The 26,000-nt window shown below is 48.6% G+C and overlaps 1 protein-coding gene across 10 annotated transcripts in view; it reads right to left on the reverse strand.

The window, feature by feature from the left end:
• CADM1 (cell adhesion molecule 1) overlaps positions 1–26,000 on the reverse strand; it is a 135,644-nt gene that overhangs the window by 28,265 nt on the left and 81,379 nt on the right. For all 10 annotated transcript variants that reach the window (XM_039564758.1, XM_039564757.1, XM_039564753.1 and 7 more), the window contains exons 2-7: positions 16,696–16,842; positions 15,630–15,782; positions 13,108–13,245; positions 11,259–11,414; positions 3,419–3,518; positions 437–609 (exon numbers count right to left, since the gene is read on the reverse strand). In XM_039564758.1, coding sequence (XP_039420692.1) covers positions 437–609; positions 3,419–3,518; positions 11,259–11,414; positions 13,108–13,245; positions 15,630–15,782; positions 16,696–16,842 — 867 coding nt within the window. The remainder of the gene's footprint in view (positions 1–436; positions 610–3,418; positions 3,519–11,258; positions 11,415–13,107; positions 13,246–15,629; positions 15,783–16,695; positions 16,843–26,000) is intronic.

Consider the following 26,000-nt stretch of genomic DNA (forward strand, 5'->3'; position numbering starts at 1 on the left):
TTTACTGGTTTGTAATTGTCTGGGGATGCTGGCTGATTAACTTGCTAGTGGAAGGCTCGAAACTCCTCAGACCATTGTTCAGGCCACTGGAGGAGGTGTTACCAGAAGGACAAGAAATCATTGGAGAAGTCCTAGGAGAACTGCACAGTTCTCCCCATGCCCCTGCTCTGGCTTTCCCTTAGGCTTCAGCTGGCAGCACGGGGTGGGAGCTCCCCAGAGCCGGGACAGGCTCTGTGCCTGGTGCACACACCGAGAGCCCCAGCAGCACCCCAGTGGTTTCCCAGCCCCTACCCCAGCCCAGCACAGCGTCGGGGTGTCAGGAGCTGCCTGCAAACCTGGCATTGAGCAAATGTTAAGTTCTGTCACAGCTTTCCGAGCAGGGCATGTTGCAATTACGTGTAAACGAGTCTAGAAGAACGGTGGTTTTCTCACGTACCGTATACAAACAGCATGTAATCCGCATGTGATTTCCCCACCGCGTTGGAAGCCTCACAGCGGTATGTACCATTATCTGTTTTGTTTAGGTTACTAATGAGAAGGTTTGAACCAGACACTACAACGTGTTGAGGCATCTCATCATCTACTCTTAACCACCTCATGTCCGTAGGCCTACAGAGGAGGGAGAAAAAGAAACAGTCACATTACTATTTTCCTATGGTCAAGATGGCATCTTCAAAAGTTCATCCACAGACAGAAAGCCCAAACCAAGAAAAACTGTAAAGAAACAACACATACTTTTTTGTACTACTCAAGCCCAGATGCTTTCGGGCTTCCTCAATTTAAATTTATTTTAACCCAACAGGAAACTGTATCCAGAGCTTAAATTTTCTGAAAACACTAATGCAAGCAGGAAGAAAGTTCATTAGTGGTTAATCATTCGCTTACTCAGCAAACCTGAAAGCTCTGAGGCTACAGACTCAGTGTTCATCCACAGGGTGCTCTGAGGGCAGAGCTGGACAGCAGAACAAGTAAGGTTTCGTCAAGTTTGAACCCTTCCACAAGCTGCCAGGGACCTGGTGACCTCAGCGAGCGCTGTGCTGTGCACTGAGGGAGTTCCAGCCCTTCTCCTGTCCCCCAGCCCGCCTGGCAGCCCCTTCCTGCACCCCACCACTGATGGAACCCACATGGGCAGTGGGTCTGCAACATTCAGGGAATGAGCCTGGTTTGTTAGAGGTGGTAAAGATCAGGAGCGCTGAGGGGCTTGGGGGTCTTTTGAGTTTGTGGAGGTTTTTAACATCTATTACTATTACGTCTTTAAGCGGCCGTAAGGGGACAGATCAGCTCCTTCTCAGCAAGAAAACTCCAGCATCCTTCAGGCCACTCAACAGTGAGCTCTTAAAGAGGAGTTTCCTGCAGCACAGCTTCTCTCAGCCTGCCTGGCTCCAAGGCTGGCAAGCGAGACTGCATGATGCTGGAGGTATCCCACAGCTCAGGCTTTTCCCTGGGTCCAAACAGTAGATGACTGCCATGATGCAGAAGCTTCAACATTCCAGCCATGCTACTGGATGGATCCAGCACCAAGCAAACTCAGCTGGGCATTGGCTGACTCTGGTTTTGGACATGGGCTCAGTGTTCTGTCCCTCGCTGCCACGGCATCGGCACACGAACCATGGTGTGGGCAGCAGCAGCAGCTCCTGAGAGAGCCCAAGTGCAGTTTAACTTCAGTGTGGGTGGGAAAGGTTTGAATGCTCCTGGCTACAGTTTTTAAAGGGCTCTTTGTGCTGTGGAGTCCCCAGGTTTCCCAGCTGGTACACGGTGCAGCAGCCGCTGCTCAGAGAAGTGTGTCCCTGGATCCCCAGAAGTGACCATTTCAGCATCTTCCCACTTCCGTCATAGTCTTAGGGGGTTGCGTCTAATCTAACAAAATATCTGTATTAATACCAAATAGAAATTTCTCCTCTCTGGTCTTTTTTCCCTCTGAGCTTCCTTCCCCCAATATTTATGTTGCCAAATTTTGCAGAGAAATTACTTTGCTTAACTGGAGAAACCTCCCCCTTCCTCTAAAACCTCTGTAAAAGATTTCATGAAACCTCTTTATCTTAAAAAGATGGAGCTAAACCCAGCTCATTACTTTACTGTATATTTTCTTAGCTTTGGGAGACCCAGGTGAAGTGACCCAGAGAAGCCAATTCCCAGCACATCAGCAGCATCAGCAAGCTGCCAGGGAGATGTGTCTGTCCTATTTAACATGGGAATGTCTTACTCATAGCCTGCAAGGAAAAAAATGTAGAAAGCCTGTTCATTAGATCCCCAGCTGATAGCAAATGGGAGGCACTGCAGGTACCCAGGGGAACAGGAATGCAAAGGGGCTTGGCAGGCTCTGAGCAGGGAATAGCTACTAAACAGAATTCAGCAGGGACGTGCCAGCCTCTGATGTACAGGGAAGGGATTGGCCTCGTGCCGAACAGAAGAAACTGGGAAGTGGGAATCAAGCAAATACTATAGGAATCAAGAAAATACTGTGGAAGGGGATGTAGGCTACCAGGGAGGATGAGGGCAGCCTGAGCTGCCTCGGTGCTGGGTGCCCGCCCTGCCCACGCTGCTGAGCTGGATGGGGTCCAGCTCCTCACGCCCCAGCTCTGGGCATGCTGCCAAGGAGGCACTGACAGATCTCAGGGATGTTTGCAGAAATCTTATGGACATGATGAAAATAAAGAAGGATAGTAAATACTTGACAGCCATAAATCCAAGTGGAAGAGAAAGTATTTAAAAGAAAAAATAAAGCCGACAAAACTTAAATTAGAACAGCAATGAAAGTGTGAGAGAAAATCTACCCTCCCTTGCCAGGATTCTCCTGATGCATAAATTTCTTCAACTGCCTAAGAAAGCCTCAAGGGCTTGGCAAGAAGAGGAGAGAGAATAAAACTGGTATTCTATAAAAACTACACGGGGCACCAAGGGGGAGGAAAACCATCACACAGTGAGTACGAGCAGAAGGCTGGACTGCCTTACCTGGGGATCCATCCCACTTCCCCAAGGGCTCAGTGCGGGGTCCTGGGCTGGCGTCCACGCACCGGCACCTCCTTGGGCCACAACTGCAGCCCCTGACCTTGCTTTCGCAGATTAATCAAACCAAGATTAATTGCAGATTAATGCCACCCAAGCCATTCCCTGGGGGAAGAGGTGTCCAGTTGGGAGCCTTTCCCTTCTGCACCCGAAGGCTGCTGCACGGTGGCCGGGAAGAGCTCTCCTAGGAGCTCTTCCAGTGGAAATCCCTGGGCCATTAGGCGCACAGGAATAAATGCAAATCAAACCAGATGTCTTCAGTGGACAACAGATGTTTGGGTGCAGGAAGCATCTCTCTCCTTCACTCTGGGACATGGTCTTCGCAGCAGAGAATGGCAACAGGAACAGTGGCCATGCAATGTCCCGTCACCACCGGCCACCCTGGGCCGTCCCTGGGAAGGGTCCAACTTACTGTGGCTTTCCAAAGGCTGTGCACGTCAGCTCCAGCGGCTCCCCTTCTCTCGTCAGGCCTTGCAAGGGGTAATTCTGAGAAACCCGCACTTGAGGCTTATCTGCAGGACACAAAACATGGCTCCGTGAGCCCCGGGCCGCGCTCCCGCCGCTCCCCCTCGCCCGCTCGGTGCCGGCAGCAGGAGGTGGAGCCGGCGGCACCGCGAATCCCGCCGCGGCACCGCGCTGCCCAGGAAGGGCCTTTTGCTGCACAGTTCATCTCTGAGCTCGCTCAAGCTAAAAGGAACTCATTTGCCTTCATGCTGAGGGGAAGCTGGAGAGACCCGTGGTGCCCAGAATTGAAGGGTTTTGTGGTGTATCAGCGATTCCTGCACCACAACACTCGGAGTCCATGAGTGTTAACACGCTGAGCTGGACAAGAGACGCTTGTTAGAGACACCAACAGAGCCACAGCCACCGCTGCCTCTGTGTAAACAACAGGAGGTTGTATTTCGTCCAGACAAAGCTCCTCTAAATCCTACAATAAACAGAGAATTAAAGCATGGATAGTTAGGGAGCCAACTAAAAAACACTTTAGTAAGACCCTGCAGGAAAAAAAGAGCCAAACCACAAACCTAGAGTCCACAATTAAAAAATTCATTACCTCCCATGACTGAAACAGAGATTAAAAACGCAATGTGAGCTGTAGCTAAAACATTATCAGCGCAGGAAATCAATTCAAGGCTACAAGTGCCATTAAGCCATAGATATTTTTCAGGAATTTACTCAACTGTAAGGAACAAAGGAAAGAAAAAAATCAGTATGCATAAAGGTTGAAACCATTTAAATGTTTCTATTTCCTTTGAGAGTAACTGCTACCCAAAATACTGGCTGGCTGCATTTTATTAACTGTGTTTAACTCATTAACATGCCTCCTATGGAATAATAGAGATTACGAAAAAAACTTGCATGTCAGGATTGAACCAATTTAAACTCTCATAATTTTCAGTAATGGAATAAGCTACACAAGTAAATCCTCTCCCAAGATGACTCTACCACAACATTTCATCAACTAATCCCTGTTACAGATGCTTCCTGCAGCTCTGGAACCGGGGTGTCCTTGTGGGCTGCGGGCGGTGGCAGCTGTGGGACAGCAGTGCTTTGGGGTGTCACTGGCCGAGGGGACAAATCCCAATCCCGCAGGAAATGGGGCGGCTTCAGTGTGCTTGGAAACGCACTCCAGCCCTGGAATGGCAGTAGCACTGCACAAGGAGCACGGGAGGACGAGTTCACCCCAGTGTTATGCAGCAAATAAATCACCCGCCACATCCTCAGCACTGCGCTCAGCACTGCCGTCCACAGCTCCCACCCCCACAGCCATCTGCTCCCCATTCTGATGGGCTTTGCAGCAGCACCACCAGCCCGTGCCAGGAACATCGATGGTTTATATCTGTGCAGTCGAAGGAGAAGGAAACCTTCCCAGCCCAGTTTACTCAGCACATGTGGACTGAAACTACTCCTTTTCCATTAGGTGAGTTTAGTACTCCTAAAGAGCTGTTTACTAATGACAATTACTTATGGAAATCAGGAGGAATACACCCAGGCTCACTGTAGGAGAACAAAGTGCCAACTCCATGAGCTCCCACCAAGCTCGGTGAGCCCTCCTATTGCCACTTTCCAGCCCCATGGGCTTCATTAAACTGACGATGGCAGTGAACTGGACCCATCCCATTTGGATCCAGGTGCTGTCGAGGCGTCACCTGCAAGAGGAACCTGGGTTTATCAGCACATGTGCCTGCACTGCTGAAGCCACGAGTTTCCCAATGGAGCTACCACAGGAAAGGACTTGTCAGCATGCTGGGAATTACAGAGGGCACTTAGGCAAATGTACCTGAGCCTGAAGGATTCAGGGGCATGGCTGGACACTCCAGAGAACCAGCTGGCATTAGGCTCATGGCACACAGAAAAAATTTCACTCAAGCATCTGGAGGGGCAGTAATGTCTTTTCCCTTTGTTTAAGGACGTGCCTTTAGACAATCTTAAATTCTACTTCCAGTGCTCACACCCTGCCTCACACCAAGCCAGTGTATTTCCTGCAGATTATGGACTCTGAGTGTAGGTTTGTGAAATGCCGAGCGCTGTGGGACCCCGAGCCCAGCTCCTGTGACATTTAGCAGCGCACATGGACAGAGCACCGATGGTTCCAAGGTCTGCTCCAGCCCTTTGCCACCGCCCTGTTACAAGGCACACATTCCAGCAGTGATGTCTGCGGCTCTGGAACGTGGGGTGATGACCACCTCGGATGGTAACAGGATTACGACGCAAGAAGTGGCAGTTTTCACCACCTAGTGCATTCCAGTGCCCTGAAATCCTCAGCTTGGAACTTCATAACATCACACCACTGGATTGTTACATAAACACTTGCATCTGTGCACCCAAGGCCCTGTGTGCTCCATGGCAGCCAATTAGACCCAACAACCCACAGCTATTTCCTACTACGCCGCTTTCTAGCAGCTTAAAAAAAACAGCCTCGTAATTTAATAAGGCACCTTTATTAAGCTAAATTCATTCAAAAGCTCAGAGTGATATACAAGGTTAAATACCAGTCATCTAAAGGTTACACTGTAGCAGCAGCCAATTTGAAAAACTTATTACAAAGCCATTCTGCGTTTGATGAGATTTCGCTCACAACAGGTGCGTGCCTGTGTGCTGGGGTCTGCTGGGGGCTGCAGCCCCCAGAGGGACCATGCACCCCAAAACGCTCACCTCCCCTCAGGATGCCACTGGCCACTGAAGCCTGCACCCCTTGACTTTCACAGCTCTCAAGCTCCGTGCTTGGGAACTTACCAAACCACTCCAGTTATTCTGCATTTGTCCCAATTCTTCCTTTTTTAGCTGCTTGCCCCATTTTTGTGCCATCAGCAAAGATTATTAACAGTGACTTTTTAAGAACTTCAAATGCTTCAACTGAACAGCATCAGGCCAAGCACCCAGGCCCCTGCGTTCCCTCTAAAAATACCAGCACTGCTGATTACTCCCTAATGACTACCCTTTGAGATCTGCCAGTTAGTGATTTCTTAATCCATTTAAACATGCACTTCATCGATAATGCTTAGATGTCATTAATCAGCTGAGATAAAACATTACACTGAGTTCGGGGCCTTACAAAAGCCTAAGCCTATTATTTCCACCCGTTTCCTTTCATCAGGCCAGCCCACAATCTCCAAGGCAGGCGAGCTCACTGCCCCACAGCCTGGCACCAGGCAGATTTGGCAAGCCTGGCTCCTCGTGCACCCAGGGTACCGTGATGCTCCAGGGGTCTTGGCTGCGGGACCCTCGCTGACCACCCCCAGAAACAACCCAGCCCACCCTTCCCGGAGAACACGCTCCGTGCTGAGGCTGAAAACAGCCAAAAAGCTTCTTCCCAAGTGCTGTGCTGGGAAACCAGCACGTGGCATCTTTGGCAGCGCCAGACCCCAGCCAAGAGAGGAGCCGGCAAAACGGACTCTGCCAGTGATTCAGCCGAGCAGGCTCTGGCCTCTGCCAGGTGAGAAGGTGCCAGGTCCAAGTCTAAAATCCATTTTCTGATCCCTGCATGAATTGCTGACGTGCCTCTTGGCAAACTTGACACCAGATGGCATCCCTGGGAGCAGGATCCGCAGGCCAAGCCGTGCTCCTGCCCACTGTAGGTAAATCCAGCCTCAGCATTTCCGAGATAATGCTTCACACACCTCCCTTCAGGTGGGCATTGCTTCATCCAGCTCCTCATCCCTGCTCTGGCCTGGGCCCCAGTGAGCTCCTCAAAAAACTGACTTGTGGCAGTCTCTGATCTTGCCTGGGGAAGAGCAGGAAAAATGTGTTCTTCAATATTAAAAGAAGTCAGCGAAGTTAACACTGATCCTCAGGTGTAAACAACAGCCACCTTTATTCCAAAATCCAGCGAGACTGCTCATCAGGAATGCGCTCTGCATCAGAGCCAGCCCAGCCTGGCAATCCCCTGCCTGCTCCTCACCTCTGACAAGGACGAGAGGCCGCACTGCTGATTTTCAGCCAAAATACAGAAATCTATTCAATAAATAGATCCCGTGTCTAAAATAAGGAATGAGCAGGACTGGCAGATCACAGCTTGTCTGGAAGAGCCTGTCAACCCCAAACACAACTCTGCAAAATTCACCCCTAACTAAAGCAATTTAATCATTTTGCTTGTTGCGGGAAAAGGAATGCCAGAACCCGACAGGCATTTTGGGGATAAACACTTCTCTTTTAATATTTAAGCACACTCTGCTGCTTAATGCCTGCAAACAGCAGAGCCCCGGCCGCCCCACACGCTCCGTGCTCCCAACAACATTCCTCCGAGAAAACCTTATTAATGAGCTCACAAACGAGCACCCAACTGGGAAATGTCACAAACAAGAGTGGCTAATGCCCCAGAAAATCAAATAACTGAACACTCGGCTGATTGTGGTACTTTTCATATTCGCTAAAAGAAAAAAAATAGCTTTAAATCAAAGTTTCTGAAGGGGTCAACACCTCGCTGAACAAAACAACTCATTTATTCGCTTTTAGCAATCTCCAGATGATAAATTACATTGATGTTAATCACTTCACTGCAAACTATGCAATTAATATTTGTACTGGATGGAAATGTAAGGATTACTGGAGATGCGGCAGCAAACGTATGAGGCCGATTTTGAACATAATTGGGCACAAAAAGTTCTCCTATCACAACAGCAGAGGCTGCAACAAGACTCCATTGGGGCAGACTTGAAAGGTACACGTGTAGATATAACAAAAATGAATGCACAGTTAATTATAATTTCAGAAAAGGACAAAAAGCCAGCCCAGAGGAGAGGCCAAATCCAGGCTTTGACACTCACTTCCAGTATCACGTAATAAGAGCAGCAAACGCACCACAAGGGCTCAACTAGCATGTCTCCCAGAATATCTGGTTCCATTCAGTTCCTTAATGATATTTTAATGCATTTTGTTGCTTCATTTCCTTTCTAAAATTACACCCAACGCACCGGTCTCCCATCGCTCACTGACGGATCCGAGCCACGGGAAGAGAGCGACTGCAGCAGAACTGGGGACATTTCCACTCCAGTGCCACCGCACAGGGCTGGGGATGTTCCTCAGGCATGGAAGGGCTGTGGCCACTGCGAGTGCACGGCACTCTTGGTCCCATCCTGCTTTGCTTTTGAGGAGTGTCAGGGGAGGGTTTCACGCACATTACTCTGCTTGTTTGCAGAGATTCAGAGATTTCTTTTCAGTAACACACCCTGCAGCCACGTGAAAGCACTCACCTCAAACTTCACCACCAGCCATGCTGTGCCAGGGTAGATATGCAACAAAAGGCTTAGTCCACGAGTAGGACAAGTTAACACCCAGCACTGTTGATTTCTGCTTCTTCTTGGAAAACAAATGCCACAACTTTTGAGTTGCATCTCAGAAAAAATATCTCCCTACTCTGAAATTTAGTCAGACAAAAAATACCTCATTATCCGAGCAGGCTCCATCCATCATCCTCCTGTCCTTCCCCAACACATTTCATGCTCCAGTTGGATACATTAAGTGCAGAGAAATACAACATCTGCTGAGAAAAACATTTTCTTGTGCCCTGCTGATGTTCTGAAGGGGCGGATCTGCTGTGCCCGTGGGGGGGAGCGGGCAGGATTTGTGGGGAGAGAACGTCAGAGCAGAGAGTGGAACATGCAGCCCAAATAACCGACCTGCTGCAAGGAAAGCAGCAACATCCACACGGATGAGCAAGGAATTCCAGGTGCCGCTGCAGCGGAGACCCGGTAGCTGGGTACCTGCAAGGTTAACGCCATGGACAGTGGCAGGAAGGGACAGGAGCTGGAGAAGCGTCCTCTGCTGAACCTGCACATTCCACATCTAAAATCAACTGAGAAGGTGTCAGTGCAGGAGCCCCAGCTCCCCCCACGGCCGAGCTCCATGGGGGCACTGACGGAGATGCCCGTGTGCATGAACAAGAGCCTCCACCTCCTGCCCACGCTCTCCCAGTGGCCAACAAATCATCACCGTGAGACAGGAGAAGCTCAAGGGTAAGAGTTTGCTCTGAAACTGCCTTTTCTTTAAACTAAAGCCCTGCAGCAGGTACAAAATGCAGGTGTCTGGCCATGCTCCAGCCCACTGAGTCCTGGAGCCACGAGGTCACATCACAGGCAAGTTCTTGGGCCGGGGCTCCTCTCTGGCCATCTGCTGCTGCCCACCCAAGGAACAGACCGGGCTAACGGGGTCAAGTCCCCACACTGGAACATAATTACTTCCAGCAAGCTCAGAGTTTAATTCAGAACATAAAACCAAATCAGTCTGAACTCCCTTCTCCTGTTCATCTCCATTCCCTCCCAAGGAAGCTCCGTGCTTCATTCCCACAAACAGCTCTGGAACAGCCCAAGGAGATGCTAAAATCAGTGATAAGGGCAGAAACGTGTGCACAGGATGCAGCAGGGCCTCCAGTGCAGGAGCTGAACAAGAACTGTGCTTTAGGGGTGCTTTGCCCTCACTGCATGGGCAACCCCTCAGGCTGCAAACTAAAGCGGCCAAGGAAGGATTTATTTGAGGAAGAAGAGAGAAAATGTTAGCTTTTTCCCCCCTGAACAGTGGCCCTCTCCTATTCCACCAAATCACCAGGATTCCAGAGAGATTTCTGAAAGGAAGCCTCAAGGTTGTCCAACGCCCTTTCAACCCAGTGAGTTCCAATCCCCTCACACAACAGGGTAGATGGGATTTTTTGCTCTTCCCCGTTAAGTATTTGATCAAGCCTCACAAAGGTGCTAATGTATTATTAAAGCTAATGGAGCTCTACAAGAAATGTTAATGGACATTAAGTTTGCATAAATGAATTACACATTAGCACAGTCGCAAGAAATCTCGTATCTGTCAATTTAGGCAGTATCTGATCATTCCTGTTTTCCTCATTACAGGAACATTACTTCCCGCTAGTTTCGGAGATACGAGAATTGTAACCAAGATGTTCATAATGAAACTACATAATGAAGCAGATGAAATAAATTAATACAAAACTTCCTCTCCTCCTTTCAATGTGATGTAGTTGAAGGGATCCTACGGAAACAAGGACTTTGAATTGTCTCAGGGCCTGGTTTTCCAAGCACACGGCCTCGCTGTAGGCACCATCCCACTTTGCTTTTGGGAGCGGTTTCAGAACAGAGGGATGCATGTACACAGCTCCAAAATTTCCACCAGGTGCATGTGGGACCACAGATATTTCCAGGTACCTGCTTGCTGCTGTCATGTACAGTGGAGCAGCTCCTAAGGGAAGTGAGATGCATTATTAACAATGAACATGTCAGGAGCAGTACAGGAAATAGGCTGGCTTCAATCAGTGCTGCTACTACAGATTCCACATAATTCCATACTCTGATGTACAAAATCAGTCGATGCTGCATGTTCACAGTGCACAGCACTGGGTTTCTCTTGCACAATACCCAGTTTTTGCCAGTAAACTCGCCACGGTGGCCAGTTGCTTTGAAGGGGGAGTAGAGAAGCACTTTTCAAAGAGATAAGTAGGTTGCTAGAAGAAAAATACTCAGATTTAATCTGTTCTGACAATTAAAAAGCCCAGCCAGAAACCTTTGATGCAAATTCTATGTACAGAGAGTTATTTCATCAGAGAACAAAGCAAAGTATTTATGGTATCACAGAGGGCTGGGAAAGTCGTGGCTTCACCCATGAAGTGTTACCTTACATTGTGATTACGATTTCTACATAACAGGATATAATCCTCATCGACGCTGGAATTTTAACATGTAGCGAAGGGTTCCTGAATGCTCAAGCACACAATTTTATATAGTAAGAGAATTAAAGGTTCTGCTACTCACACATGACTTCCAGGTAACGCTGTGTCTGCAAGTCTTTGACCGCAGGGTGATCCACCAGGCAGATGACAGGGACCCCGTCGTCCTCCCGCCCCACCTTCAGCAGGAGCTGGCTGGTCACGGTGTACATGTCGGACCACCGCTCCACCTCCGACTTGCCTGGGGCAGGGAACAGAGAGAGCAGAGTGATGACAGGATGAGCCCCCCCTGCAGCCAGGCCACCTCCCTCTTGTCCATGTTCCCTTTGGACACCCATCCCGTCCTCCTCTCCCTCAGGTTCCGGCCAAGTGAAGTCCACGCGATGTTACCGCAATGATTAACAATCCCCTTAACAACGTCCCCAAACCCCCAAATTCTTAAACCAATGAGGTACAAATCCCCTCCCACTCCTGAATCAACAATTAGCTACAAAAGTGATTTAAGAGATTAAATTAACTAAAAGTAGTATTGATAGGGAGCTCTGTTTGAGGGAGGGGAGCCCGGCTCTGGACCGGCTGCCTGAGGGATGCCGTGATGGAAACGAGCAGGAAGACAAGACAAAACGAGACAAGACAAGACAGGAGAAAAAGGATTTTTCCAGGAACCCAGCAAGCTCCCGCTGACAGTGCAGCTCTGCTCTGATCTGTGCCTTTTTATTTAAGAATTCACAGGCAAAATGCTAAGAGTAACTTCTGCAGCAGAGCTCTTCCAGACACCAAATATTGCTGTATAATATATGAGAGTGAAACAGGTGACACGCGCAGACACCCCTTGATATTTGGAGGAAAAGCTTTCCCATGGGCAAAGCCACACTTCCTGTAATTCACAAACTCACAGCCAAGTGTTTCAGTCTCTACTCTGTTAAAAAAAAAAAATCTGAAGACTGAGCAGGGTGAGGTGGTATTACATGAAGCTCAGCACTCTTCCCAGAGAACACAAAGCTGGGATTCGACTGCTAACACAAGAAAACTCAATCAAGAAGCTGGACAGGTCAGGCAGAAAGGGACAAACACTTTGTCCTGCTGCCCACTGGGATAGGGAAGGGAACCAGAGCAGCATCGTTAACTCCCTGCACACCACGGCGCTGGGACTCAGCGGGGCACCACTTCGCCAGGCAGCAGGTTTGCATCCCACTTGCATCAGCATCCTCCCAGCATGTGGCCTGCTCAAATGCTCTGAAGTGTTGGGCTTAAGGAGAGGATTTTATCCTGTTCTTGCAGGGGGGTGGGTTTGAAGTAATGAGTCTGGACTTCTGCAGAGAGTCCGTCAGTGTCTCAGACTGGGTAAAGCACAAAGGTGTTGTCAACCAAGCTCACATCCACATGCAGACTTAAACTAACAGCGTGTCACATGCAATCAGAGTCAGTGACTTGAATGTGCAAGTACCAGGAGCAACCAGACTTCAGGGAGTCAGAGAAACCCATCCTAGATGAATATTCAACTGAACACAGGGAAAACGCTCCACAAACAAGGGAGCTAGACGTGAAGGTGAATTGCAAATCTTTACAGCCCAAAGCGCAGACAATCCCTCTTGTACCTAAAACAGGGCAGAAAGCTACACAAGCCACACAGAAATGAATTCAGTGCACAGCTCTGGGCTCCTCAAGGTCACCTGCAGTTACAGCAGGACTCCAGAACCCGGCACTCGAGGCTGGCAGGTAGGCAGAGGACCAAATGGAGTTCAGCCCCCTGCGTTAGGGAATTATCTGTCTGCCCACACAGTGCTTTGTTTCTTAGCTGGCGCTCAAAGGAGCTCATTCTACTTTTTTTCTTTTTTTTCCCCTTAAACTGGCAGCAGAGAACAAACACCCAGCCATTACATAAATCACTGCAACTCCCTGAACAAAGCAAGGGACTGAGAGGACACATCTACCGGTTAGCTCCTTGTTGCCTTTGAACCATCTGATGGTGGTGGCTGGTCTGCTGGCCATGGCGGTGCAGTTCAGCTCGATCTCCTCTCCCTCCACGGCAGTTTCTTTCTCGATGTCAATTACCAGATTGCGTGGTGGGACTGGAATGGGAAACACAACACAACACATACCAGATGAAAAAAACACCTTTTGATCATTAACACAAGACAAAACCTTGAGGAAAACCTGTAAAATCTGCCGAAGGAAACAAGGGACCAGCATTTATTTGATCTTTCAATCAATCAAACCCTTTGATAGGTGGTTTTGCAGTAATTGGAGTGAGCACTTTCACTCTCCACCTAATAATCACCGCAGTCTCACAAATTATTACTTATCAGGGTTGTAACTTTCTGTTCCCTCTCCCAAGCAGGCACCGTTCCAGGGAGAGCCGCAGCCTCCTGCGCTACTCGGGTGTGTGGTGCTATTTAAAAATCCAGCTTGACTCCGTGCACACTTCCTGACTTCTCTGACAAGGAGAGGAAACACAAAAGCTGACACTTGGCACTGCATTACTTACCAAGCCTCTAACCTCCACGGCAATTTTTCTCTCCTGCTGTTCAGCTCCAAGGCTCAGCCATGAGCATGGAAGCAGGCCAGCAAGCATCAACCTCATTTAAGGCGCTCTTAAAGCCACTGAGCACAAGCCTGGAGTGGAACACCATCCCTTGGGAACAGCCCTGCCTCCCATCACACCCCCACAAGCCACCCCAAAACCATCCCAAAGACAGGAGGGAGCCAGCTCTGCAGCCACATCCTTTGGGGTGGAGATCTGCTGCTCTGCCCAGGCACACATCTTCCCTAGATCGGGAGTCTCCCAGAACACAAAGCTGGAAGATTACATCCCATGAAAAATCATCCAGTAATACTGAGAAACAGGCTGTAACTTCAGGGGTAACAACCACTGCGGCACAGCCCAGAAATGGGACAAATGAGCTTAAAAATTAAGACATGGGAACAAGGGAATCTCTTCCCAATCAAAGCACCAGCAGCAAGGCAAAACTCAGGAAAAAGTGAACAGCGAGAGTTCTTATGGCAGAGTCACGGCTTCAGAAAATCCCAGAACTTCCAAAGGAAACTCATCTTTGCTCTGATCAATGTGATTAAGCAACTGCATAGTTCAGATGTGACTCACAGGTCTTCGAGCTAATGAAGAACAAATATGTATAAATACCATCCAGATGATCAAATGGACTAATTAGTCACTTGTGGCTTCTCTCTAAAAAGAACAGAACGGGCTACATATTTGAGACTTTCTCATGTTCCAATTAAGCATGAATAAATCTACATATTGTGTCACAGAAGACATGAAAGTGCTGAAGCAAATGTGCAGCTCCCTCTGAATGCCGGCTGCAAAGGGGGACACCTCGACACCCGCCTCTGCTCTCCTGAGCTGGCAGCATTAGAAGCAGACCAGCAACATCAGTCTTAGACACAACTTCAGAACTATCAAGGGCTGGGTGATGGCCACGAGATTTTTGGTGGGGAACAATTTCCTGGGAGGACCAGCCAACACCAACACAGAGAACCCCTCCTCCGCCCTGGCTCATTTGTTCCCCTAATTAGGGTAATAGGAAAGACAGGCAAGACAAGCTATCCCTGGTGTCACAGTGTCCAATCTCTCTGCAAGTACTAAGACCCCTCCTTCATCTTCTAATAATAAACCTCCCTCACCCTTGCCTGCTTCCTGAGCTGAGGTTTGACCCGAGTACGTGATGAAGGTGACACAAAACCTTTATGGATGTGGGGGAAAGGCAGCACACACACTGGCCATGCCACAAAGGCTTCTCAGAAACAACTGAAGTACAAGGCAAGAAAACAGACTTTTCCCTCAGTTCTGAAGCACAATTCATGCTTAAAAAAACCGAACAAAAACCTGCATTATGTCTCCCACTTGAAAGACATGCGGTGCTGGCTTACAGGTGAATGAAATGAGTATTCTGATTTCAAACACCTTCTCAGCATTGCCAGCAGTGAAATTAAATCCAACAAACTGTTTTTGCCTGTGCACGATTAGAGACAGGAGCTGGAAGAGCTTCGCATGCCTGTGAGCGCTGGAAAGTGCACAGAAACTTTGAAGGTGTTGATAACTGTAATAGCTGGAGTAAAACTGCTTATAAACATTACTTAACAACGTATAAAAACCTAAGACCCAAATCTCATTAGGCAAAAGAAGGAAGATTTAAACTAATCAGCAAGTGAGATCTTACATTAAGTCACCCTCCCTGATTCAGGTTCTCCCATTAATAGAGCCTTAAAAGCTGCTGCTAATTGGCAGGAACCGCTCGAATAGAGGAGCTGCTGTCACTGCCAGCGCGTCGGTCCCGTGGCCACACGTGCCCGGCCATCAGCACTCAGCATTCAAATCCTTGCTTCAAATCTCTCTCCAGGTGGCTGGAGCTCTCCCAGGGCCACACAGAACCCCATCCCACTGACCCCGTGTGTCCAGGGACGCCACAGCTCCCTGCGAGCACCGAGCCGTCCTTACCGAGCACCGTGATCGTGGTGTAGATTTCCTGGGGGGGGTCGGTGTAGAGCTGGCAGAAGTACCTCCCTTCATCAGAGATGGACACGTTCGTCAGGGACACTCGGAGCTCGCTGTTGGAGAAGTTCACCAGCTGGAACCTGCTGTCCTTCAGCGCTGTGGGGCAAGCACAGCCTGGGTGACTGCACAGAGAGAGGCAACGTCCCCTTCCCGCCACACCACAATCCCAGAGACCCCTACAGACAGCAGCACATCAAGGCGAGCACCCCTGGGCTCCTGATTAGCTTCCATCCTGCTTCCTACCTTGAAGCTGGACCTATAAAATCTTTTAGTTCTCAGATCATTTGACATAATCAACATGAGAAAACCACTGGACACAGCATCAAGTCTTTGGACGTGGTTTTATTACCAGGTGGCTTAGGGATGCGTAGGTAAAATGCTTATGGTGTCTACACAGCCCCATCACTGACTGTAGGCACTCAGGGACAGCCTGAATGAGGAAGGAATTGGGAAAAGTAGAATTTAAAGTTGGTTTCCCATCCTGTTGTTTCCTGGGCACAGAATATGGCTGTGTCCCCACAGGGGCACTAACACAGACCATTTAAAGCATCTCACTGCAGCCACCATGGCACTGTCACCACAGGACAAACTTATCCACTGGACATGCAAGTGATGAGAGATTTTAGTTTGGGTAAAAAGCAGCACAGATTGTCCTGAAATTTTCAGTCTTTGGCCTGAAGAGATTACCTCTGACGACACTGCGCTGTCTCGGTGTCGCCCAGTTCAATTTGTTTGTGTCAGCTAAATATTTGGCACTCAATTGCAATTCACCCTGAATTACAACAATCAATTCCTATTGCAAAGTAAGATGTTCTGACTTTTAGAGGGGACCATGAAGTTTTCCATTAAGGAGAAGATTATGATTGTCTATCTCACCTTCCTCCACAGAACCAACTGAACTGTAAGTGCCCAGCATTGCACAAACAGGAGAGATCTCAGCAAATACCGTATCCTGAGAGCAAGTGAGGCACAGGAGGAGCCATGGCCAAATGAGGAACCATAAACTTACGCCTGAAATCTCTGAAATAGATGGTCTGCCTGTTGGGGTTCAGGAGCTGGATCACCGAGTCATCGCTGTTCTTGACGCGACAGCTGATGGTGGCCACATCCCCCTCCACCACTGTCACGTCCTCCGTCACCAAGTTCTGACCATCACCTGCAGGACAAAGCAAAGGCAGGACTCAAGGTCAGAAATGACACCAGTGGGTTTCATTTGGGAATGAAAACCTCCACTGCCACCACGGGAGAAACACTGGCCAGTGAGCCATTGACTCTGGGTCCCTCAACCAGCTGGTAGAGGAGCAGTGAGAAAGGAGGTCTGTGACGGAAATAGAGGAAGGACTACTGCCCCACACAGAAACACCACAAATTCCCTTCCTCACCCAACAGACAAATCTTGTTAAATTACCTGGAAAGAACAACTCGCTATAAGAAGCACTTATCCCTTGACTGGAGCAGACAGACTTCAGGGAATCAGTCGTTACTCACTCTGTGTAATCAGTAGGTGCTATTAATGTCCAGCAGCAGGAAAAAAAAAAGATCCCATGCAATTATGCTGTGGGAGCCTTGTAATCATTTACAGGTCATCACCCCGAAAACTCTCCTCCTAATGAATTGAAGCATCACATCACCCGCACGCTGAGATATTCGCCTCGAACACCAAAGGACGCAGGGGAGGGGAGTGGGAATAGCCTTGCATTTCAATTTTTCCATAACCATTGGGAATCAAAGTGGGAGAAATTTTGAGACTTTGATTGGCAATGTTCCAAATGCAGCCAGGACACCTGGGCACTTGGCCCCAGGCTGGGTGGTCAGAGAATCCTCTGCTGCTCCACAGCTGCCTTAGCCACGAGAAACCCAAAAATGCAGGATTAGGGTAAAGTTTGCACACAGGAAATCTGGGGATGGTATTTAAACCCCAGTTTTTCTCTCACCCTGCATTTTCATAATTTTTTTTTCTTTCCAACTTGCCTTTATTATTTGACATCCCTTGGAAACTAATGTTTGAAAAAAAGGTGCATCATTTGGAAAGAGAAAGATTGGTAAACCATCAGACTCCTCTCCACGCCTGATGGGCAGCGAGCTGAAGTCTGGGCACATTTTTCTGCCCTCTCAGTGTAAATTTTAGACAGATTCTCCAGATTGATGAACTTTGAGGAGCAACAAGATTTATTATCAAACAGTAACACCCGTATTGGACCACAAAGCCCAAACCCCATTCAAGAGAGGCAAAGAGCCTGTCCCAGACATCTGCCTGGCTCCTGCTCTACATTCTGTGGATCAGGATGAAGCTGGTCCTGCTCAAAGCCTCTGATCAGAAGATGAGCATTCAGCCACCTCACCACGCTATCAGCACCCTTAATGTGGTGTTCTTGAACCTTGGGGACACACGTTGATGGTAGCTTTGGCAGCAATGGGTAATGGCTGAACTCAATAATCTTAGAGGGCTTTTCCAGCCTAAATGATTCTGTTCTCAAATCCCAAACCACGGTGCAGACCCCAAAGGCCATCACAGCACAGCCCTACCCTGCCTGTGCCACATCCTGCCGTGGAGGTGCCCTGCACAGCCACAGCCAGGCCCTGGCATCAATGAAATCAAACATCTCAAAAGTGGTTCAAGCAAAAATATTAAACATTACTAACTGCTTCTGGGGAATAATTTTATCAAATCCATTCAAAACAAGGTTCTTGCACAAGGATCAGCTTGATATGTTCTCATAAACGCAATATTCCCTACAAATCATTAACAAAGCTATTAAGATTCGATTTCCATCTAAGCAATTATTGCCAGCATATTTTTTTACATTTACTTTAAAAGACTCAATCCTATTTTCAATTCATTAAACTGTTCCTTGGGTTTACTGAATTTTACATCAGCTTAGAAGACTATTTGAATTAATAAGAATTACAGTAGAAGTAATTTAGAAATAAATTATTTGAAGTTCAAGCCACTGAAGCTTTTCACGCTGGGATGCTGCTGCATTAAACCTGCCGATGGATGGCCGCAGAGTCCAGCACCTCAGCCTGGGCTGGCACCAGATCCCTCTGAACAAGGCTTTTATCCGGGTTAATGATGGGCAGGGAGCACATAAGGACACGCTGAGCCCCTCCACGGCTTGGAGCAGCCACAGCCTCCTGGGCTTTGCCTCTTTGTTCTGAATCAAAGGGTGTCTGATCGGCCGCCGTCTGCTCTGCTGACCTAAACGTGCTTCACCACAGGCACCGGCGTGCACCCCTCCAGGTTTTGGGGCATCTATTCCTACCTGCTCCTGCTTACCAAGGCAGGAAAGCTGTTTCCATGAGCAGCATCGATTACAAACTCTAAATTAAATAAAAATGCAACACAAAGCAAGAACTCTTTAGACCCATCCTCATTGTCAACAGCTCGGGAAGCTTCTCAGTAAATATTTACTGTCAGTGTACATGTATTTTGAGGAGCATTAAAGTACATGCACAGCATGACAATATTTTGGAACAGAGAAGGACAGGCTGGGGAGGGGAGATGAAATTTATGGACCCAAGAGGGAATCTCAGGAGTTGAAAGAAGCAAAGGAAAATTACTGTCGAGAACCAACGTTAAATCCTTGGCAATGCCTTGGAGGGGCCCAGCACAAGCAGATCCAACAGAAAGCCCCCAACAGAATGACAGGGGACAGATTTTCATCTATTACACGTGAAGGGACTATGACAGCACAGTGCCCATGTATCAGACCAAAGCTTCCTGTTGGGACTCCCACACAAGGGACAAATCCTCATCCCAGTGTGTGACTGGCTGGACAGACTGCAGGACAGATAGACTGCAGGGCTGGACTTGGAGTCTTGAAAATCTTGACCTGGAGGACAAGGCATTGCTCCAGAGGGAGTGGGACAGGAACAGAAAGGAAACCACTTTCTCGGGGGGGGTCTCCAGGGTGAGCTCCTGTCTACAGGCAACACGTGCACTGGTGTTAAAGAGCAAGGGAAACACCAAAATGGGCGCCTGCAGTGCCAGGAGGAGGGAAAACACAATGTATGCTTCCTTCATTACCCAAAGCAATTCTCCAGCCTCATTTACTGAATCTCTCTTTGCAAGGTGAAAAACGACACCGTGCTTTACACTTACTGGAAGGGAGAGTGAGGGGGGACACAATGCTTGAGGGACGCTTCGGCTGCAACCTGTACAATTAATTTTTGCACTTGTCTTCCTGTCTTAGACCACTGCAGTCTCTCCTCTTAAGGCTGCAGACAGACACAGATGAGTAAATTGTGTTTCAAACAAGTTCCCCTCAGCTGGACACAGCCCAGGGACCTTGGCTCATATGCAGCGGTCACATTCAAAATCAATTCTTTCTCCACTTGTAGGACACCCGGCTAGAGGGAAGCGTCAGGGAGAGAAGAGGGAAAGATTAAAAATACGTGCTGGGGAGCATGGTTTTTCAATTTCTACGGAATTTCTAACCACAGGTGCCCCAGCGTGAGCTGCAGTACTGCTGGCTCAGTCTGAGGGATCCTGACACAAACGCTTTCCAAGGAAGAGGGGTTTTCATTACACCTGAACTATGTAAAGCCCGTAAACCTAAACAAAATTCCTCTTAATAGATTGAGTCAGAAGAAACAACTCACACAGATACACAAACTGTCCACGTGCTCAAGGAAAAAAGCGACACAAGGCTCCATCCCCAGAATTAACACAATCTGAATGTCAACATTCATCTATCAGTTTCAAGTACCTAAAAGGAACGTGGTGGTTAAATCCAGAGCTGAGACAAGTGGGTTTATAAACACTGAGCGTGGATCCACCTCCCCAGAAGCTCTTTTGTGCTCCTTCTCCTCCCTGAGCTGAGCAGCTCCTCTGCTCTCATCCATCACTGAGGGCTTCATCTCTTCCCTTTAACACAAACATCACAATTGGTTTTTCAGGAAGAGAACGGGAACCGAAGAGACTCTTGGTCATGGATCAGATACAGGAAAAAGAAGGGAACCCAAGGGCCATTTAACTGCTCTGCAGATTTGCTTCTAGGAGGGAGAGGAGAACTGCCAAGGCAGTGCTGGAAGAAGCTGCTGGAGCTCTGTACATCTGGGCTCCAAGTCTTGAGAGACTGCTTTAAAAAGCTGCAGTTGTCACACTTGAACTCTGGAAAAGAACGGACAATCCACACTGATTGTGCTGGCAAGGAAAGGCAGTCCCTGCTGATGGAGTTCATCTCATGGTATCTTTTCATGGGCGAGAGAATGGCAACAGCTGGAGCCCAGGCTGCCCACAAAGCACACGGACACACGCATGGCCCTCGCTGCAGGAGGGCAGAGCTGCAGCGGGAGGGTGCTGTGCCAGGAAGGAACAGGTTGGGTCAGAAGGCAACGCTCGTGCAGCCCCACCAAAGCCAGCCTGGATTCCTCCATGGGTGTCCGAAGCACACCAAGACAGCGGTGCTCTCACCCGCTCACATAAAGGCTACTGTGAGAGGCTGGGGTGCAGGGAGGGCAGAAGAGGCAGCTGCTGCTCCTTCCACTCATGCACAGTCCCTAAGGGAAGCCTCCAAGGCCACGGAGCCTGGGGCCAGACGCGGCACCTCCGAGCAATTCTTCTGTCAGTGTGGCCCTCAGCCCCAGAGGAAAATGTTGTTTTCCATCAAGATTCACAACTAACCTTTTGAAACAGCAACTTTCTCTTCTAATAAGATGTAATTATCAGCTTTGTGACCCTGAGTCAAGCCTCTCTGAGATTTTCCTGCATTCAAGTAGCTCTTATTCCCTCTTCAGCATCTTCTCCATGGCCAGCAACAGACTCAGCAACTCCAATTCCCAGGCAAAGAGCTCTTCAAAAAAAGTGATGGTGGCAAACAAATAGAATTCTAGAACAATCTCCCTCTTGAGTTAGTTCTGTGCAGGTCTGTCAGCTGCAATACAGCACTAGGGAGTCTGGCCCATGAAAATCCCTCGCTGAGCACCAGGAGGAACAGGGACTTTCCAGCAAGGTGCAGCAGAGCCAAATGGGGCAGAGCTTGCTCAGTGATGACGGGAATGGGGTATGGCTGCTCCATGTCTCCCTCTGAGGCAGAGACTACAGCAAATTGATACGGTAACGCTCACCTGGTACTTGGATTTTTACCTTCAGATTTAAGGCATGTTACCCTTTCTTTATGCTGCAGCCAGGTCTAAGAGAACTGCTCTGAGGAAGGGCACTGCCAACAGACAACTTTGCTGTGCCACATTTGGGATCCCCTGGTGATGCTCAAAGCCCCAGTACCCATTTAGGAGGGAAAAAAAGGACGGGTGGGAGGAAATAGCATTCACAGAAACTGTTCCCAAGACGTTGATTTCCTTGAGTCTCCCTGACGCTGTCTGCAGGGACAGAGCAGCTCCTGCCGCCAGGATCTCATCCCTTGCCACAGGCTGTGCTCAGCCCCAGCAGCCACAGGGACCTACTTCCCCTCCTTCTCAGCACAGATTTTCGCGAGCGAGCACTTTTGGCACCTCTTGGCAGCGCCGCGCCCGGCTCCTCTCCCCGCTCGCACCCGCCGCAGTCACACTTCCCCTGAATTACTCTCCACACTCAGGGGGAACGTGCAAGATGGTGCTAAAAATTACTTATTGTGAGGAGCAAGTTTATGCTATGAAACAGCCACTTCAGAGAAATATACAGCAAATTCAAGCGAGTTGTGCACAGATATTAAATTTGTGAAGAAAAAAAATGCCATTGCCACCTTTATGGCTTTTCTGGCTTAAAAAGTAAGAATAAAAGATGACAATAGCTCCAAAATTACACTGGAGGCAGCACTGACTTTTAACATAGTGAATATCTGTGCGATGCAATGGCATCAGGGAATTCTTTCCACTGCTTGAAACCAAAATGGTACAGGGACAAAAATCCTGTGTTATGCCCAAATTAAAATATTTCTTTGGATCTTAGGAACAAAATTATTTTTTCTGCCATGAAAACCTCTGCACCTGTGGCCAAGGGTGTTTCAGACTGAAGCAGTTCCTTCGCCCTCCCCTCACACTCCTGTTGCTGCCAATCGCCCCATCTGCGCAGATTTATGATCTGTCACCTGTGCTGGGATTAGATGTCACCCTTGTCTTTCTATTACCCAGATATTGATAGATCAAACTCCCTGGCCATACGTCGCCTGTCCCTTCAAAGGTTACTGCTGGCGGACACTGAGGATCAATATCCATCTGCTCTGTCACTGACCAGAGGGGACTGGGCAAACGCAGCGCCGGGAGCCCGGTGAGGAAGAATTCGGAATGGCAGCAGAGGTCTGTTGGTCTGCATATCTCAGGTTTTTATTCCACCTTTCTAATATGTTTCTAAGAAACAGAAGCAGCTGGTCTCTTGCTTTGGTTCCAGCAGCTGATGGTCCATTGCCTTGACAGTAAAAGGTCACTTACTAAACACTGTCCTTCCCCCATAAGGTCAGAGATTTATCCAAGCGTCCCCCAAGGACACCGGTGTGAGCAGCTCCTCGGCTGCACCAGGGAGACAGAAAATCTTGTGTGAAGGATCCGAGAAGGGAAGGCTGCTGAGGACTCTGAGGGGGCTGTTGGGGGACACTGAGGGACAGAAGCAAGGATGACCAAAAGGACAGGAAAGGGCAAAGCTGTGAGTGGCCCCTCAGCAGAAATACAGTCAGCTACCCTTCCCTCATGTTCCCCTGACACTCAGCTGCCACTGCCAGCCAACACCCGCCAAGGACACCACCTAAAATCCACCACTGCCATGCCCCAGCACTGCTTGGAAGCAGGATCAGCAAGGGAGAAGGTTTGACAACACGAGAGGCTCTCAGCAGGCTGCTGCCTCCACTCCGTGTGTTTAAATAACACTCAGTTAGCATCAACACACGTTTATTATTAATGGAGCCCTAATACAGAATTCCTTATCTGCATTTATCTTCCAGCTACATCGCTACCAAGGACACCCACAGCCCAAACCCAAGGAAGGAGACCTTGATTAAACCCGAGTTTCAAACGCAGGTGGAATTTCCTTTCCCTGCCTTGACTTGCTCCATGGGGAGCTAAACCCTGATGAGGATCAGGTCGCTGCAGCTAAGAGGAGGAAGCACAGATGAAATATTCCATTTTCACAACCAAAGACCATGTTCTGCGCATTTCCCTGACCAGAACAACACCTGCTGCCTCACACTCCTTTCAGTCTCTGCCACAGGGGTAAAGCTGCAGCAGCCCCTGCCAAAACCTGAGCACAGGAGGAGAGAATTTACATGTTTGCAGGTTTGTCACCATCATTGTCACCTCTGTTTTTGCCCTGTGGTGGCCGGCAGCTACCACCTGCCTTGCACCGAGCACAGCACTGCTCACACCCCGAGCTGGCACATGGATCTGTGGAGGGAGCTCCCCATCTGCTCTCTGTCCGCCTTCCCCTCAGCACAGACCCCTGTTCCCGGGGGTGTCAGTCGGGGACCGCGGGGACGCAATGGGGGGACCGTGCCATGGCATTGTGCAGCAGCAGAGTCCTTCCACAGACCCCACCATTCCAACCCCTCAGCTCCAGATACTCTCCGAGCCCCCTGGGATGATGCCATTGCTATTAAGGTCTGCTTTGGTACACCCTCAATTCCTGGATCCGACAGCACGTGCCCCAGGTGCACCCCAGAACACCGATTCCCATTAGCCAGAGCGATGGGGTTTCCAATAACAAGGAATCCTGTTTCAAGTCAGATGACGGGTTTCATTTTACTCTAATGAGCAGATATGTCTTATATCCATACCTGTAACCCATTTCTTGCAGACTTTTTCACATCCTTTTTATTTTTTACTGTCAGTAGCATCTGTCACAACGTGCGGCTTAATAATCTCTTTTAAACCCAAGAAATCTCTATTTCCATAAAGCACCCATGATGAATTCTGATCAACATCAGCCTGGTCTCTTCCCTGTAGAAAGGACCTTCTTTCAACTGCCTGCATATTTAAGTCTGAAATCTTTAGTTCACCACTGAAATAAGCAAGGAATAAATAACAAAATTAATAAGAAACGTGCGAACCTGTAGAAAATGTCCTCAAAGCAAAGGACCAACAAAGAATACACTGGAATACTGTGTTTTCTTGGGGTATCCTGGCCTATTCCCACCCTTTGGCTCAGCATGCAGCCAGCCTTAAATACAGCACTGTTATACCCAGGAGCGACTCTGTGAGCCTTCCCCAAAACACCTGCCCAGCTGTTCTCCCAAAACTGTGATGTGAAAGTAGAAGGCAAAACATTTACCAGCTGGAACGACCACGAGCTTGTACATGGGAGTGACCCGTTCACTACTGCCCACCAAACACTGAATGCTCAAGGATGAGCCCTCCTCCACAGATTAAGCTGAGTTTCTTTTGCCCTTTGAAGTAAATTCCCAGTTTGCCACCAGGGGAAGAAAGCTGATCTCGCTTCCCATGAAGTCCCAGCCTTTGGAGTGGCTTTGTTCACAGGTGTTATCTGTCCACTCTTCATCTCCCTGGGCAGGAGCGCAGATGAGAATGTCACAGTCCTGGATTTTGGAGCCCTGTTGTGCCCACAGTCATCTCCCTGTCCACCCATCACCTGTAGGGACACCATGCCATAAAGAAGGGCACTGTCTTTAGGGGCCTTTTCCTTCACTTTCTTTTAAGTATGTCCCCACCCCCCTTTAAATTTCTTTGGAGACCACAGACAAGATCTTTTCTCAAAGAACAATAGACCCCCATCAGCGACACACTCCCCCCAAAAACGGGTGGAAGAATCTCAGCAGCAACATTATGATCAAAGTGAGGACTCCTTCCAATTTCTGCTTCCCAGGAAGGATAAAAAGGTATACGAGAAGCCTTTAGTCTAGATCAGACATAATGATGAATGTTCACCTAAAGGGCAACATATTTGTAAGTTTTAAGTCTCTTGCAACACCAACTGTCCTGATTCATCCCCATGATAAAGGCAGCTCTGAGAGCTATTTTACCATATTTATTATTTTACAGAGGAGGAAGAAAAAACGTGGCATCAGCCCTCAATCTGCCACCCCTCGGATTTATAAATGTTAGTATAGGACCAGTGCTAATATCTTTAAACATTAATCTCCTCATTGCAGATCCTGCACGTCCCCCTTCAGCCTCCGCCCAGTGGCTCATCCAGGCTCGGGGAAATAAAATGCATTTTGGTATTTTTTTCCCTTCATCTATGGGATTTGTTTTGACTAAACCCATGAAAAGAAGAGAAAGGGCAGATGCTCCTGAACACATTCCTGCCTGCTGTCAGTGCTTTTGCCAGCTGAGTGGAAGGCACAAAGCTCTGCTCTAGTGTTTATTTTTAAAGATGCAGCTTGCCTGATCCACGCTCATTCCTCACGCCTTGTTTTCAATAGAGACTCT

The sequence above is a fragment of the Corvus cornix genome, chromosome 24, assembly GCF_000738735.6.
Source record: "Corvus cornix cornix isolate S_Up_H32 chromosome 24, ASM73873v5, whole genome shotgun sequence".
NCBI lineage: Eukaryota > Metazoa > Chordata > Aves > Passeriformes > Corvidae > Corvus > Corvus cornix.